Source organism: Callospermophilus lateralis, chromosome 2 (assembly GCF_048772815.1).
Source record: "Callospermophilus lateralis isolate mCalLat2 chromosome 2, mCalLat2.hap1, whole genome shotgun sequence".
Taxonomy (NCBI): Eukaryota; Metazoa; Chordata; class Mammalia; order Rodentia; family Sciuridae; genus Callospermophilus; species Callospermophilus lateralis.
The window spans coordinates 169,738,962-169,755,258 of record NC_135306.1 but is presented as its reverse complement, the minus strand read 5'-3'; the positions used below and the strand labels follow the sequence as shown (position 1 = coordinate 169,755,258).

General features: G+C 44.0%; 1 protein-coding gene across 2 annotated transcripts in view; it reads right to left on the bottom strand.

Annotated features, from left to right (window-relative positions):
* Positions 1-13,439, bottom strand: part of Nell1 (neural EGFL like 1) — a 787,071-nt gene extending 773,632 nt beyond the window's left edge. For both annotated transcript variants that reach the window (XM_076844271.2, XM_076844272.2), the window contains exons 1-2: positions 13,253-13,439; positions 5,563-5,691 (exon numbers count right to left, since the gene is read on the bottom strand). In XM_076844271.2, the coding sequence (XP_076700386.1) occupies positions 5,563-5,691; positions 13,253-13,307 (184 nt within the window). In that variant the 5' untranslated portion in view covers positions 13,308-13,439. The remainder of the gene's footprint in view (positions 1-5,562; positions 5,692-13,252) is intronic.
* Between the last annotated feature and the right edge of the window lie 2,858 nt (positions 13,440-16,297).

Here is a 16,297-nt window from a genome sequence, read left to right as displayed (position 1 = left end):
CCACCTGGCAAAAGAAAATAAAATTAGGGGCTCAGGTTGTGGCTCAGTGGTAGAGCCTAGCAGGTGCAAGACGCTTGGTTCAATCCTCAGCACTGCACCAAAATAAATAAATAAAATATGGTGTCCAACTACAACTAAAAAAATATTTAAAGAAGATTAGGAGGTCGTTAGGAGAGCCTTCTCCAGAGAGAAAGCCAGGGCTGTAACTGAACAATCTGTTGCCAGTGGCCTGAAATGACCAAAACACCAGAAAAATCAATTACCCGGAGAGCTCTTTGAAAAGAGCAAATGTGTGATTCCTGGATTCCCTCAGTCATCTCAACAGTGGTCAGAAACAGAGATGGGAATGATCTATGGAGGAGCCTCTTGTCCAGTGGACAGGAGACCTGCAAGATTCTTGAGAATGTTCAACAGACTAGAAGCAATATTAACCAAAACTGCACAGCACTGGCATAAAAACACACACATAAACCCGTGGATCAGAACAGAGAGGCCAGAAACAAATCCACATATCTGTGTCAGTTGATTTTTGACAAACATATATTGGAGAAAATAAATTTTCTTCAATAATGATCCTAGAAAATTGGATATCCATATGCAAAAAAAAAAAAAATTAAACTAGACCCCGGCCTCTCACCAAAATCAGTCAGACTTAAATGAAAGACTCAAAACTATGAAACTAACAGAAGAAAAGATAAGGAAAATGCTTCGGGGCATTGGAACAGACATGGATTTTGTGAATAAGACCCCAAAAGCACCTGAGACAAAAACAAAAATTGAAAAATAGGATGACCTCAAACTAAAAAGCTTTTGCATAACAAAGGAAACCAACCTGAAGAACTGACCTGAAGAGTGGAAGAAATATTTATCTAACAAGGAAAGGATCAAGGTCCAGTATATTTAAGTAACTCAAACAATTTTTTAAGAATCTGATTTTAACATGGGCGAATGACCTACACAGACATTTCTTAAAAGAAGATATACAAGAGTTGAGATATATCTCAGTGGTCTAGCATGGGTGAGGCCCAGGGTTCAGTCAGAAGGAGGAGAAGGAGGAAGAGAAGAAATACAAATAGGCAGCAAGTATATGGAAAAATTCTCAACATCACTAATTATCAGAGAAATGCAAATCAAAATCATAGTGACCATCATCTCACCTCCATTAGAACAGCTGTCAAAAAAAGACAAAAATACTAAAGTAGGTAAGGATGCAAAGAAAAGGGAACTCTTGTACAATGTTGGTGAGACTATAAATCAGTACATCCATTATGGGAAATGCTATACAAGTTCTTCAAAAAACTAGAAATAAGCCTGACTCAGTGATATATGCCTATACTCTCACCTATTCAGGAGGCTGAGGCAGGAGGATCATTCGAACCCAGGAGTTCCGGACTAACCTGGGCAACATAGCAAAACTCATCTCCAAAAAACAAAGCAAACAAACTAGAAATATAACTGTCCTGTGATCCAGCAATCGCTCTACTAGGTATATTCACAAATGAAACAGAGTTAGTATGTCAAAGAAACATCTGCATTCACATGTTTATTGCATCACTGTTCACAACAGCCAAGGTGCAGAATCAACTAGGTTTTATGGTTTAGATATTAGGTGTCCCCCCCAAAAAATACTCATGTGTAAAACAATGCAAGAAAGTTTAGAGGCAAAATGATTAGGTTATGAGAATTTTAACCTAATCATCAAATTAATTCCCTGATAGGAATTAACTGGGCAGTAACAACTGTAGACTGGTAGGGTGTGGCTGGAGAAGGTGGGTCCTTAGGGAAATGTCTTTGGGGTGTATATTTTGTCCCTGGAGAGTGGATCCATCCCTTCCCCCACACACACTGTTACTCTCTCCCTCCCTCTCTCCTGGTTCCATGTCCTGAGCCACTTTTCCTCCACCATACTCTTTTGTTATGATATTCTGCCTCACTTTGGGCCCAGAGCAATGGTATCCGCTATCATGAACTGAGACCTCTGAAACCACGAGCCTCAAAATAAATTTTTCCTCCTCTAATTGTTCTTGTCAGGTCTTTTAGCCACAGCAGTGAAAAAGCTGACCAAAACATGAAGTGTTCATCAACAGATGAATGGATAAAGAAAATGTAGTACATATACATAGTACATATACACAATGGAATACTATTCAGTTATAAAAGAATGAAATTCTGTCATCTGAAGCAACGTGGGTGAAACTGGAGGACATTTTATTAAGTGAAATAAGTCAGGCACAGAAAGACAAATACCACGTGGTCTCCCTTAAGTGCAGAAGCTAGAAAGTTGATCTCATAGAAATAAAGAATAGAAGAGTGGTTTTCAGCACATGGGGGAGGGCGGGATGGAGCGAGAGGATGGTTGATGTGTTCAGGTTGCCTAAGAGGAGAAATAACCTCTAATTTTCTATAGCACAGCAGGATAACTAGGGTTGACAGTAATTAATTATTTCAAAAGAGCTAGTAGAGAGGACTTTGAATGTTCCTGAAACAAAGAAATGATAAGTATTTGAGGCAATGTTTATGTCAATAACCCTGATGTGCTCTTTACACGTTGTGTACAGTACTGATATATAACATCATACCCCATAAATTTGCACAATCACTGTGTATCACTCAAAAATAAAGCTTTGTTTTTTTAAAACATTCTTGGGAATTTTATATCCACAGAAACATAGCCAACTTGAACTGAAGGGAGCAGAGAAAGGACAAAATGAAAGAAAGCTGATAACCGTCCCACCCCCCAAAATTCTGCCAATAGGCAGCAGGCTGAAGAAACTACTTGAGTGCATACTCATGCTGTCGTCATGCAAAAGGAACGATGTCTCAGAGGAATAAGCCACAAGCACACAAGACCAGGAGTTATTCCCAAGCCTTGAAACAGTGCAGTTTGCACTACGGAATTTCAAAACTGCTTGGCCCTGGTGAGCCCTTTCTTCTTTCCATTTCCTCCCCTTTGAGACAGGAATGTCTATAACTGGTGTTCTACACCTGTCCTACGGTTGCCTTTTGGAAACAGATGAGCTATTTTCTAGTTTTGCAATCTAAAGATGGGAGGGAAATTTTTCCCATAATGAGTTCCACACCTGACTTAAATTATTTAGATGATGAAATCTGGAACTTTTTTCAGCTGATGAGATTAGAGGAGATTTTAGATTTAGAGCTGGAGGGCATTTTATTAAGTGAAATAAGTCAGGCTGTAATAATTAAAACTTTTGAAGGTATTAGGATGGAGTCAATGTATTATGCAAGTGAGAAGACATGGAGCTTTGGGAGCCAGATAGCAGACTTTGTGATAAGCAAAATAATGGCTCCCCAAAGGTATCCATGAGCTAATCACTATGACCTGTGAATATGTCACTTCATATGATAAAAGGGATCTTGCAGTTGTGATCAAGTTACAGATCTTGAGATGAGGAAATTATTTTGGATGATCCAGGTGGGCCCAGTATAATCACAAGAGATAAGAATATAGGGAAAGGCCTCCCCAAACTCCCAAAGCAACGACGTTACTTTCCCCCCCCCCAAAGGAGCTGAAAATCCCTCCCAGTTGTTGCAGCATAGCAGACATCCCAGAAGCAGTTGCCAAATTAGAGAACACACAGATTACACAGCAGAGATCCAACCTTGGGTGCCCACACTTGTGGAATAAATGCATAAGTTATGGATAAGCAGGGGCAAGTCTCTTATAGGGTAGACAAGGCAGGGGAAATTTTATTTCAAAAATTTTATTAATCACTTACTACTTTCCATGTGCAATAGTAGGCTCTGAGAACCTAGAATTATCTAGATCAGCAAGACCCCTGCCCTCCTGAAGCCAAATTTTCATAGCAGCCTTACTAGGATCAAGAATGGAATGAATACTCAACAGTGACAGAACAGATCTTGTACAATGCAAAGAGAAAAGTAACCAAGTCTGTATTCTCTTAACCATACCCAGCTTAAATACTTCTCTCTTTAGCAAGAAAAATAACATATCTGTAGTCTTGTTACATGTCATTATACAACACATGCAGATTTGCAATATATCATTAACAAGCTTTAAGTTGTCTACGCAGTGAATATGCAAATCTTGTTCCATAATGTTGGTTCAGTTATTCTAAAGAAATCCTTTTGTCATTTTCATAAAAGGCCGAGTTAAACGAACCCTGCCAGGCATTTGCATAGAGAAATATCCAATCCACCTCTCTACCATATCTGACCAGTTCATTTTTCTACTTTAACCTAACAAAGCCCTCACCCCACTGTGAGAGTAAAGTACAAAAACATTAATGTGGCCTACAGGCAGGGTGATATTTACAACACTTAATAACAAGTACATAGCCTCCTACCTATCAGAATGGACACTGGCCATAAATCATCAGTCCACTCAAACCTGTGCATATCAGCAGAATATCCAGTGTAACCTGGCCTGTGACTTCCTTGGCAACGACTTGCCATCATTCAGCCATGCTAGACCTCTTTCTCTTGGTCTCTACCTTAAGACCTTCTTACATATTATTTCCTCTGCCCAGAATGCTCTGAGCCCCACCCCTTCCTATACCAGGCTTTTTATTCATTTTTCAAGTCTCTGCTGACATTCCACTTTTTCAAGGTAGCCTTTCTCTGCCACCATCTACTACTCCAGTTAAATCAAATCTTTCTCTATTACTCTTTTTTTGGCAGCCTGGCTATCACCTTCATTGTAAGTATAGGCATTTTGATTCAATAATGACCTGTGCAGTGATTGTTTCCTTCATTATATCTTAGAGCAGGGGCTGCATCTATCTTACTTACTCTAACTGGTAACCCTGCTATTAGCACATTGCCTAGTATGTAGAAGGAATTTCAAAATGATTCCTAGTGCTTAGCAAGCATTTACTACGTATCAGAAATTGTAGTAATCACTTTAATAGACTATCTCCTTTAATCCTCGTAACAGCCCCATGAGGTAGCTATTACAAGGGTCTATTATTTTAGGTGAGGACACTGAGGCATAATCAAGCTACGTAATTGCCCAAAATCTCAAAGCAAATCAGAAGTAGGGCTGGAAGCTGAACCCCGGCAGTAGAGTGCCAAAGCCCATGCTTTTAAGAATCACACTATACTGACTTTTCAAATACTTAAAAAATTTAATAAATTGTAATCAAGGTTATAGCTGGCAGAGCCAACTAAGCTACACCCCAAAGAGAATGCAACCATAAAACAGCCTCTGTGCTCACAGTCATCATGAGTGATATGGGCATGGATATAAGTAAAGCCAGAGATAACAACTGGAGATATGCCCTGGGAGGGAAAAAAAAGTGCATGACTGGCCAACCGTTCTCAAGGGTTTTGCAAATTAATTCCCCTTTAGATCCCCACCAAAATCCCCAGAGAAACACTTCACTACCAAACCAAATATTTTACCACCACGCCCCCTAGTGCCTCCTCCCACTCTCAGAACACTGCATATCTATTTGAATACTCTTCAGGACAATTACACAAAGAAAATAACAAAAGCGATCCCCAATCACACACCAGATGAGCACTCCCAGATCAGCCCTCCTTTCTGACCTCTGCTCCATACAGAGGAAGAAGTGCCCTTACCTTGAAATAAAAATGCTTTGCTAGCATTGTGCAGTCCAGACACCTGCGTGACTCCAAAGGTGGTATTCACAAGATCAAGTTCGGTGATAAAATCCATCTGAAGGTCAGGGTCCATACCAAAGCCCACCACTGGAAAGGAACAAACAGCTGTTATGACTTAAAAGGCAGATGACCAGCAAAAATATAGAGCAGAAATCATAGAGGCAGGGACTGGCAGGGAACACAGGGGAGCCAGTGAAGGATATTCCCTCTCCTGGAGACTCCCTCTCCCTGGAGAGCAATGGAAAGCAATTGTGTCCTATCACCCCTCGGATGGTGCAGCTTCTTTGTACCTTTTCCCAGCCTCACTCCCCACTGTAAATGGATAATCTCCCATCCAAAATCCCTGGGGCTAAATATATTTTGGAATTCAGAATGTATCCTATGTTTGAAAGGTCCTACATACTACATACTACACACTTTATGTGATTCTTTCAGCAAAGTTGGAATGGGCACTCCATAATCAAATTCTATATTTCTGGATTGGAAAGCACGATATTTTCCTTTAATTGGTACAAAAACTATAAATAGATTAATACAAGTTTAGTTCAAATTTTGCCACCAAATGAGTTCAACTCAGGATAGATTTTGCAATCTGGTGAATTATATAGAAATTTGGGGATTTTTTAAGCTTTTTTTAGGTTTGCAGATTATAGATACTGCATTATGACCTTGATCTTCCTGCTTCAAGGAAGCTGCAAGAGCAAAATCTGATACAACCACCAACAGTAAACACTAGCACAGAGTGAGCCCTATTAACCAGGCCCAACCACCTGTAATAAAGAGGAAGGAAATGGAGAGGGTCCCTGCCCCTGTTGGGAAAAAAAAAAAAAAAAAAAAGGTGGTAGAGAGACTGACCAAAAAGGAGGATCCTTGGAAGAATAGATGTATATTTTTACCCAAGGGGATTTCTGGAAGTTAGATACCCTGACATCTCTTGTTGGAGAATCTAAGTGCAAAGAAACATGGCCCCAAATCTCCTCCTCCCTTGTCTGAGAAAGGCGAATCCCCAAGGTTGTCTCTCCCAGGGAATGACTGTGAGGAATGATTCATTCATGATTGCAAAGTGATTTCCAATTATATATATTAATAAGGCTACAGATCACTCTAAGGGACTGTGTTTAAGCCATTCATAAAGGCTGTTTCTATCGACGCTTAGCATCTCAATAGTGCAATTCTGATTGCGCAGTTGGAAATGTTTTAATCAGCAACAGCTGTCAACTTTCCTCTGATGGTAATGCAGTCACCAAGGCAGGATTCGGAGAGCTTGCACCCAATTTGTCCCACAGAGGCTTAGTGAATATTCATCAGAACATCACGAGCCATCACGACCTCACCTGTCCCCCCTCCCACACCCCCCTCAAGACCTACAGATTCAGGGAAGGAAAACTACCCTCTCCTTCCTCTTTTCATTTTAGGAAGCAGGAATTGCTACAGCTCTCCAGTCTTCTGTCATCAGAAGGTTGGTCAGAAATGACTTTGGAGCTGCAGCTTGTCATTGCCAAGGCAGAAAATTGGTTAAATTGAAAGTGCAGGACATATAATGGCCTCTCCGTTTTTGTCAGGCTTCCCTGGGTCTACCGAACTGAAGGTGTAGGTTTTCTCCTTTGAAATGCAGCCAGTTATGGGGTCAGTTTACCCAAAGACAGCTTTTTTTTTTTAAAGAGAGAAAGAGAGAGAATTTTTTAATATTTATTTTTTTAGTTTTCGGCGGACACAACATATTTCTTTCTATGTGGTGCTGAGGATCAGTCGAACCCGGGCCACACGCATGCCAGGCGAGCACGCTACCACTTGAACCACATCCCCAGCCCCCCAAAGACAACTCTTACTTGCACTGACTCTGCACTCATTCATTAACAATGTTTTCAAAGAGGCACTGCTAAGGGCTTACTATGTACTAAATATATTGCTAGGCACTGGATAGGTCCTCGTGAAGCTTGCATTCCTGGTGGGGGAGGGAGACAAGAAATAAACATATTTTTTAAAATAATAATTTGAGGTGATAACAATGCCAAGAAAAAAATAAAGAGTAATGGGATAGAAAGCAACTTGTGCAGAGAGGCCTACTTTAAATGAGGAGGTCAGGGAAGGTTCTTTTGAGCTAAAACACAAATGACGAGAAGTAGCAAGATTTGCCTGGAAGGTTTTTCACAGGTAGAGATCAACAAATGCAAGCAAGGAACATACTTGGAGAGTTCAAGGAATGGAGAAGAATAGTGTGGCTGTGGCAGAATGTGCCAGGGGACAGTGGTAGAAAATAAGACCACAGGGTAGGCAAGGGCCAGATCACATAGGTCCTGTCACACACAACAAGGAGCCTGGATATTATTGTAATGCTAAGAGGATATCCTTGGAGGGTTTTAACATTTATGTTTAAGGAAAGTTGAAGTTTCTACCTGCCCACTCTTGCTCATCCTACACACAGTCTCAGTTCACAAGTGCCTACTCTGTGCAAAGCAGAACTGAGATGGATAGTTTTCTGTCATCCCAAGTTACAACACCCTGAGCCTGTGGTTGAGACCTGTGATGTTTTTCTCCAAGTGAGCTCAGATGCTAGCAGTTCCGTGATCACCTTGAAAAGACAGGAAAGGAACTAATATTTCAGTTTGATCTATAGTGTTCTACACCTATATGGCAGAAATTAAATCAAGAGTGATCTCAGAGGACCTCCAAGCTGGTCTTTCTCTGGCCAGGAATTTTGAAAATGGCCTGGGGAATGTGCCCTTAGCTGGACACAAAAGGAAGGAAGTATCCCTGTTGCTCCAGTGCCTTGCACCAGACCTGACATATTACAGGCTTTTAATTTAGGACCTGATTAATTATCTAATGCGTGGGTACATGCTCATTGCTTTGGGAGCAATGATCTCAGAGCAATATGCTTATCTGGGGACAACATGATAATACGGGATGGCATACAGGTCAGAGAAACTTTCAAAAGAGACTGTGGTTAACTGAATTATTGGCCCTCCCCTATCTATCCTCTGTGCTGTGTGACTTTGCAGTTTCTTCTAGTGAGAGTAAATCTCCCCATCCTTTGACTTCAAGCCCAGCCATTCAATCTGTCTTGGCCACTGGGATCTTGATGACACTACACAAGCAGAAGCTTAAATGTGCTTGCATGAAGGAACTACTTTCTTGTACTTCTAAATCTTTTTTTTTTTAATTATTTTTAGTTGTAGATGGACACAATACCTTTATTTTATTTACGTGGTGCTGAGGATCGAATCAGTGCTCCACATACGCAAGGCAAGTGCTCTACCACTGAGCCACAACCCCAGCCCTGTAGGTCTGAATCTTGATGAGAAGAACATGGCTCTGCAGCCACACAGGTCAAAGAGGATGGAGACTTGAGAAGCAGACCAACTCTCAGATATGTGAAATAAAATAAATGCTTGTTGGTTTTGGATGGCTTGCTAATAGCCAGTTTCTGTCCTATCTCTTCCCCCTACAAATTCTGTGCCCTTGGGAAAAATCACTTTCCAGAGCCTTAATTTCCTCATTTGTAAAAAAAGGAAAAAATAATACCTCCCCCAACAACACCTGAACACTCCAACTCAGGCTGCCACCTAGTTGGTATATAGCTGAGGTTACTCCATCTGTCTTTCATACAACATAGTTTTCCAGACTTTCCCTGGTGCTCAGCTCCACTAAAATAATGCAAAAGCTACATAAGGCCTTTCTCCAAGTTGGTAACTGTTTTGTTCTTTTTGTGAAAACACCCCATAAAAACGGAACAAGAGAAATCAATTAGGCTTCTGGATACAGTTTTCTTCTTTTTCTTTATTTGTTACCCTTCAGGATGGAAATGCCCAGTGCCAATAGCAGGATGTGTAAGGGATAGCACTTTGCACACTGCCTAGGGAATCAGAAAACCTATTAATAAGGCAGCATTTATATGGCCTCTCCAGACCTTTTGGAGTGTGAGTGTTGGTTCCATTCAATTTTTTTCTTATTTTAATGTTTCTGTTTCTTGTCCAAGCATGGAGTTCCTGCCCTTTCCTAGGGAAACCCTATTAAAATTTTCGACTTTTGACATAAAGTCTCTACAAATGGTTGAAGCTGGGAATTAGAATTAAGCAGGATAAAAAGCTCCTGGGGAAAAGATATTTTAAAAACCTGGAAGGCAGCATGTCAAAGCCACAGAGGCACTTGAGGCCTGGCGCTGGGATTCAGAAACTTCGCCTTAGCCAGGACACCTGCTGCTGTTAGTCACTCCTTAGCCCTGCCCAAGGAGTGCTGGAGGCCAAAGCCCACTTAGTCCACCTTTGATGTCTAAGACCTAGGCTCCCAGACAAATCCCCTGGGTCTGGCTCACTTCAAATCTAATCTGGCTCATTGCCCATGGTGGCAGCTGTCTCCCTGGTCCATGCAGAGTAAAATGATGCTGAAAAGATGCTCTAAGACCTCATTTACCAGCAGGATTTCACAACCACTTGATCGGTTCTTAATACCCCCAAAGCATTTTTCTCAAAGAATATGCTTTATGCTTGTTCCAAGTTGGCTGATATTTTACATGATCACTGAAGGCTGGGGGCACATAGTCACGAGTCCATTATTCAATTCATAATTAATGAACCACCTGGGAATTGCTTCAAAAAGAAAATCTCTCCTTTCCAGCAGGTGGCAGCAAAAGGCATTCAGTAGGCACCTAAAGGCATTGGTATTTCAGGTATTTCCTTTACCCCCTACCCTGCAGACCAAAACAAACTGAAAATCAGTGGCAGAATAATCATTGAGCTCATGTTATACTTCCAGGCCACTGGAGAAGATTCAAGGACATGGTGTGCTATTACTGCTATTACTGTAGGCTTCTAAATTTTCATTATTCATGATTACCTGGAAATCCCAGATTCTCACCCAGAAATAAGAACAAGAACTGGAGAACAGCATCTTCTATCTTAGACTAACTCGACTTTGCACCCTAAAACAAGTTCTCTGAACGAGAGCAGCGTAAGCAGCTTCCTTAGGACACCTATCATTAGATCTTTTCATATGTAACTGCTTCTGCACTGCAGTCTTGCTTTAATTAAAATGTGCCTGATATCATCTATTCATTTCCATTAAAAGGCGGTGATATCTGAGCAGCTCACTAAGTGAACCACATGTTTATTTCATCTAGGACTGTTAACAGCTTAGACAACAATTGTCTCACTTGACAAATAAACTTCCCAAGCAGCTGTTTGGATCCTGATAAACTCATCACCAGCCATCCTCTGCTACCTAAAGAAGAGGATGGATGTCTAATGTGGGAATGGGGATTTCTGGGCAAAATCAAAGAGATTGTCCCCAGAAAGCTACTCCCTTAAGCTACAAGAAATTCTAAGTGTATGAATTAAATCCCCCCCCCGCCCCCGTCTCTGATTCTTCTGACAATTTTTGAAGGAGAAATAGGTGGCTTCTGGTGTGTAAGTAGTACCAAGTGGCACTGAAAACCCAAACTCCCAGTCTTTAGCCACAAACCAGTGGGTCAGATCCACCCATGTTCTTAGTCCTTGCACAAGCTTTTCCCTCTGCCAGGGATGCTTTCCCACTTTATCCCTTCAGAGTTTACAAGACACAACTCTCAAAAGTCACCTTCCAAGTACAGCCTTCCCTGATACCACCACCTTTCCAGAATTAATTCACAAACTCCCTCCTCTGTATTTCCTTAATACAAACTTCTTTAACCCCACCTCCCACCTCCCACCATCCCATCAACTATAGAATACAAAATGCTTTCCATTTTCTATCTAGATTCTCAGCTAATCTGTAAGTTCTCAATAATGAAGAACTAAGTCATTTTCCCTTAAGTTAGTGGGCACCTAGCAAGAATGAAAAAAATGAATGAATGAATGAATCTTCCTGCACAACCAAATATGTATAAGATTTAAAGGGAAATGGGATTGAGCAGGAGAATAAGACCATGTTTTTAAAGACTTCCTCCACACAAGCAATGAACCCTGGAAACAGAATCCACTCCTGGGTATGCATACTTTTTGGCAACTTTTCAAAGGACTGATGTGAACAAAGGATTTAGACAGATTCCACATGACTTGGTGATATGCACTTAAGAGTGTAAACTGACCCATGGGATGCCTCTCCCCCATCTAATGTCTCCTTGTCTTCCACTCCTCTGTAAGATGCTCACCAGCCTCAGACTCCATACCCCTGATGGGGAGCCCAAACTCTGCCCTAACCTCATCTTTCTGGGACCTGGTCCCTTCCAGTGCATTCTTGGTTGTAAAAGGCTAACCCATCCCAACAACGCCTGAATTCAAGAAGCAACTATTCTAGATTTAAAACAATCTTGACCTCTCCGCAGTCAGGGAAACTCCCGATAAAGAAAAGCATGATGGTTCTTTTGTCCCTGGAGAAATCTCTCCTTGACGCTCTTCAATTAAGCAAAGGAAAGCGGCTTAGTCCTGGGGAGATGGTAAGGGCCAGATCAAAGCTCCTAGACGCCCAACTCTTGTATCTCCGTGGACTACTTGCCATAGAGGGGAGCCTAGGGCTCAAGCAAAGGGAACTTTTGAGCCAACCAGGGGCCCGCACTCTCCGGTTGAAGTTGCTCCCTGTCCTGGAAAGGAGGCTATACTTCCTGAGAAGAGGCATGGGAATGGTAAAGGGGTGAAGATAAAGGGAGAGGAAATGACCACATGTCCACTCTGGGGTTCAAAAACAGTGGGCAACTTGTACTGAGGATGGCTGGCTTAAAACTGAAAATCCCCAACACTCCCTAATCCGCAGGCCCTAATTTTACCAATTTCCAACCCCAACCCGCCCCCCAACCTCATTCCCACTCCTTGTCTCCCAGCATCTACTACTAGTTTCTTGAAGTAGAAGGCTACGTCCAGTCTACGAACCCCAGGGGACTTGGGAACGCAAGGAAGCGGTGCGCTTAGAGTCCTTACAACTGCGTCTCCGGTGGCAGAACGAAGTGGGGACTTGAGACAATTAGCCAGTTGCTCCCCACCCTACAACCTTCGATTATATCAAGGGAAAACTGATTTGAGAAAATCTCCTAGGATTGTCTCCACTGCTCCAATTTCACGAATAATTGTTCGCCCAGCCCTTGGGGAGGGAGGAAGGTGGAGGACAATACTACTGGAGTCCCCCGGGGAAAGTCAGGAAAGATAAAATGAGATCCGCCGGATCCCGGGCTCCCCCGCAGCCCTTTCCCAAGCTGCGCCTCACCCTCCCCGGCCCGGGCCGCGCCCCCCGGCCGGAAGCGCTCCCTCTGCGGGTGCAAGTCCTGCGGTAGCCGGTTCCCCGCCGGCGGGTCTCCAGGAGAGCTGTTTCCACAGTGCCTTTCAAGTTCGGGGATGTGAGACCCGCCCTCCTGCGGGTTTCGCCTCCCCAGAACCTAGAAGCGGGCTACTGGCGGCAAAAGGGTGCGACAGCTCGGCCGCGCCCCTCACTCCTGAGAACCCGCTGCCTCGACCCCCGGGAAGGGGACACTCAACTGGGGTGCCTAGTAGCCCATGAGTCCGGTTTCCTGCCCTTTCACCCCAAGCAGGGCAGAGAGATCTAAGGTACCAATCCACCCTTCTACCCTTCTCCGGACCAGCGCGGAGCTCGGCTCCAGGTCTCCCACGCCAGTGTGGACGCTAGGCACAGCAGCGGCGCCCCTTTTTCCGCGTATCCCTCCACCCGCCCCAGCCTTGCTTACCTGTCCTGGCAGTGCACACACAGAACCATAAAACTAAAATCACATCCATCGGCATTGCTCTCGAGGGTCCCCGCCAAGCAGGGCGCACCGAAGCCAGGAAGAAACAAATGCGCCTAGAGATCCCGAGACGCGCGGGTCTTGGAGCCGCCAAACTTGCTAGCGGGCGGCAGGGGAGGTAGCTCGGCAGCGCCGGGTGCTGCGCTAGGGGATCGCGCCCGGGATGGCAGTCCCGGCCGCCCCGCCCCCAGTCCGCCCCCCCACCGTGGGCGGTGGTGGCGCGGGGCTTGGGCCCCGGCCCCCGCTGCGGCTGCGCTCGCCTTAGGAGCTGGGGCGGGAGCGCAGGGCTCAGCCACTCCGGCAGGTTGCCCTCGAAGCGGGGCCGATCCAGTTCTCTTCCTTCGCCTACGGAGAAGCGAAGATCCGGGAAGCAGGCGCGGCTGCAGCTACCACCCAAAGCACCGGAGCGGGAGAGTCCCGGGACCCGTGGCCGTAAGGGAGGAGCTGGAGGCGCAAGGCTTCACGCGCTCCACTCCCTCCGAGCTACCCTCGCCACTGTCGCCGCCTCTGCCTTGGCGTGGCCGTGGGAGCTGCTGAAGTTGCCACAGTTCATCCCGGCCGAGTCGAAGAGCCGCCGAGCCCTCGTGGGTGGGTTTTTGTCCTCGGGGGAACCCAGACCGAGGCGGCGCCACCGAGCGTGCCCAGCACCACCTCGGAAAACAATTACTCGGGATTCGCTCTGGCAACTGGGTGGGGAGCGGCGGATAGGGACCTGAAGGAGATGATGGCTGAGACCCTGCTCACCACCTGTACCTCTGTCTCTTCTCGTTGGGCGGAACCTTATAACTGGGTGTACGCTTTTGGGGTGCAGGAAGAGAGAACTGAGGAGGAAGGTACAGGGAAAAGGGATCCCTAAAGAGATTAGGGTTGAGGTTTGGGGAGTCTATTTGCAAACCTTGTTCTGCAGGGCAAATGCTGCCACATAGGGGAAATTCTCAACCATTTTTTTTTTCCCTTGCATGACTTTCTTGATGGTTTTGTCAAAAACCCAGTCTCATTTACTAGTAATATTTTGGCCTCTCCTGCAGTTCCTCAGGGAACACCTCTACCCCCCTACACACACACACACACACACACACACACACACACACACACACACACCATTCTCTGAAGATAAAATGCTGCCTCTTGGAGACGGAACCCGATGAAAATTTCCAGGTTGGAGATCTCTGTCCCATTTCTTATTTGTCCCACTTCTACCCAGGAATGTTATTTATAACTGGAGTGTGGAGTCGTGAAATCGGGAAATGACAGAACCTCTGATTTATACCAAATGAGCTCTACATGATTTAAGCTCCCCAACTTGGTCAACTCTACCTCCAAGCCCCTGCCCCTCAACACTACCCTTGCAACACCCACAAGAAAAATCCCAGAGGAGAAAAAGAAAACTCCCAATAACCCTCCCTCATTTCCTAGGAACCAATTCAGAATCTTCTTCAAGAATAAGGACCTGCCTTTCTCACTTTTTGCCCACCCTCTCACTTCGGATATCCTTAAACCCCAGACAACTTTGACCCAGGGAGCCCCAATAATGGTCACCAAATTAGCAGTACATCTTACTAAAGTGAGAGAAGATCTTACCCACATGCTGGTCTGGTTTCTGTCCTATTTTCCGGATATTTCTGTATGCAAGCCACTGTCCCACTTGGCCCTGTATATATATATATTGGTCCCTTGGCAGATGAAAAAGAAGGTGAACAAATAGGTAAATTCTTGCTCAAAACTATACTACTCAATCCAGAAGCTGAATAGAAAGATTAAGAGGTAAACTGACTCTTGATTCAGCTGATTCTTCAACTTCACAACAATTCAGCTTGGCCCCAGAGGGGTCCTCTCTGCCTCCATGCTGGGTCTATATCAGACTCAAGATTTTTTCCTTCTGCTTGGAACATGTTATATTTAAGCTAACTTAAAATCACACACTTTGCAGAAAATAGGATCTCCCAAGTCTAGCTGGGCCTTGTGAGCAAGGACACCATTTTCTCTGTGTTTTCAGAGCCAGGTTCCCTCTCTGCACCTCATCAGCCCTTAGTGGCTTTGGACCACTCTTCTCAAGGTTCTTTTCTTCTCAGAAATCCCAGATTCCCTAAAAGCTGCAGTGATTCCAGCAAGGGGAAAAGGCTGGTCTGGGTAGGAGCTCTGTACCTCCAAGTCTCTATGTAGTTAGCTGGTCCTGTGGGGCGGGGCTTTTGCTCTTTCCATTAAAAAATAAAGTGAGACATATGTTCTGTCATAGCTTTGCAGCATCACATCCATTAACTAGAGTTAATCTCAACAAGGTCATAAATCTTTCCTAGATAACTAATATTTCAATCTGCTCCCATAAGTGTATTTCTGAGTAGAGATTTTGGATGTAGAAACCCATTAGGCTAAGAAAACCAACACAGAGTAGGCCCATAAAATGTCGATGGAGGGACCACGTGGCTATGTGTGATAGGATGTTGCACTGGGACCTGTCTCAGTGCGGACAGCAGCAAGAGTTGTCTTACCAAATGCCATATCCCAGTATACCTTCCCCTTGACCATGACCTAGCTCCCTGGTTTCTCCAGGAACTGGTAGCTTCATTTGATCATCACTCCACTGCTTCTTCTTCACCCCTAAATATTGGGGAGTTCTGGGGCTCAGTCCTCAGTTTTCTCTTCCAGAGAAATATACTCACTCCCTGTGATTTTTATCCAGATTCATGGAATTGAATATCTAAAATTGAACGACTCTCAAATGTGTATTTCCAACCCCAGTCTCTCCTTTGAATCCTAGGCTTACATGCCCAACTACTTACTAGGCATCTTAAGTATAACATTGAAATATACTGCAATTAAAACATACTTCAAATGATACCCATTAGGGAAATAAAAAGATAACCTGAAGAATGAGAAACAGTTTTTGCAAGTTCTGTATCTGATTGGGACTTGTAGCTACTAAAAATCTATTATAACTAAATAATAAAAGTTCCAGTTTGAAAATGGGCATAGGTTATAAATAGACAC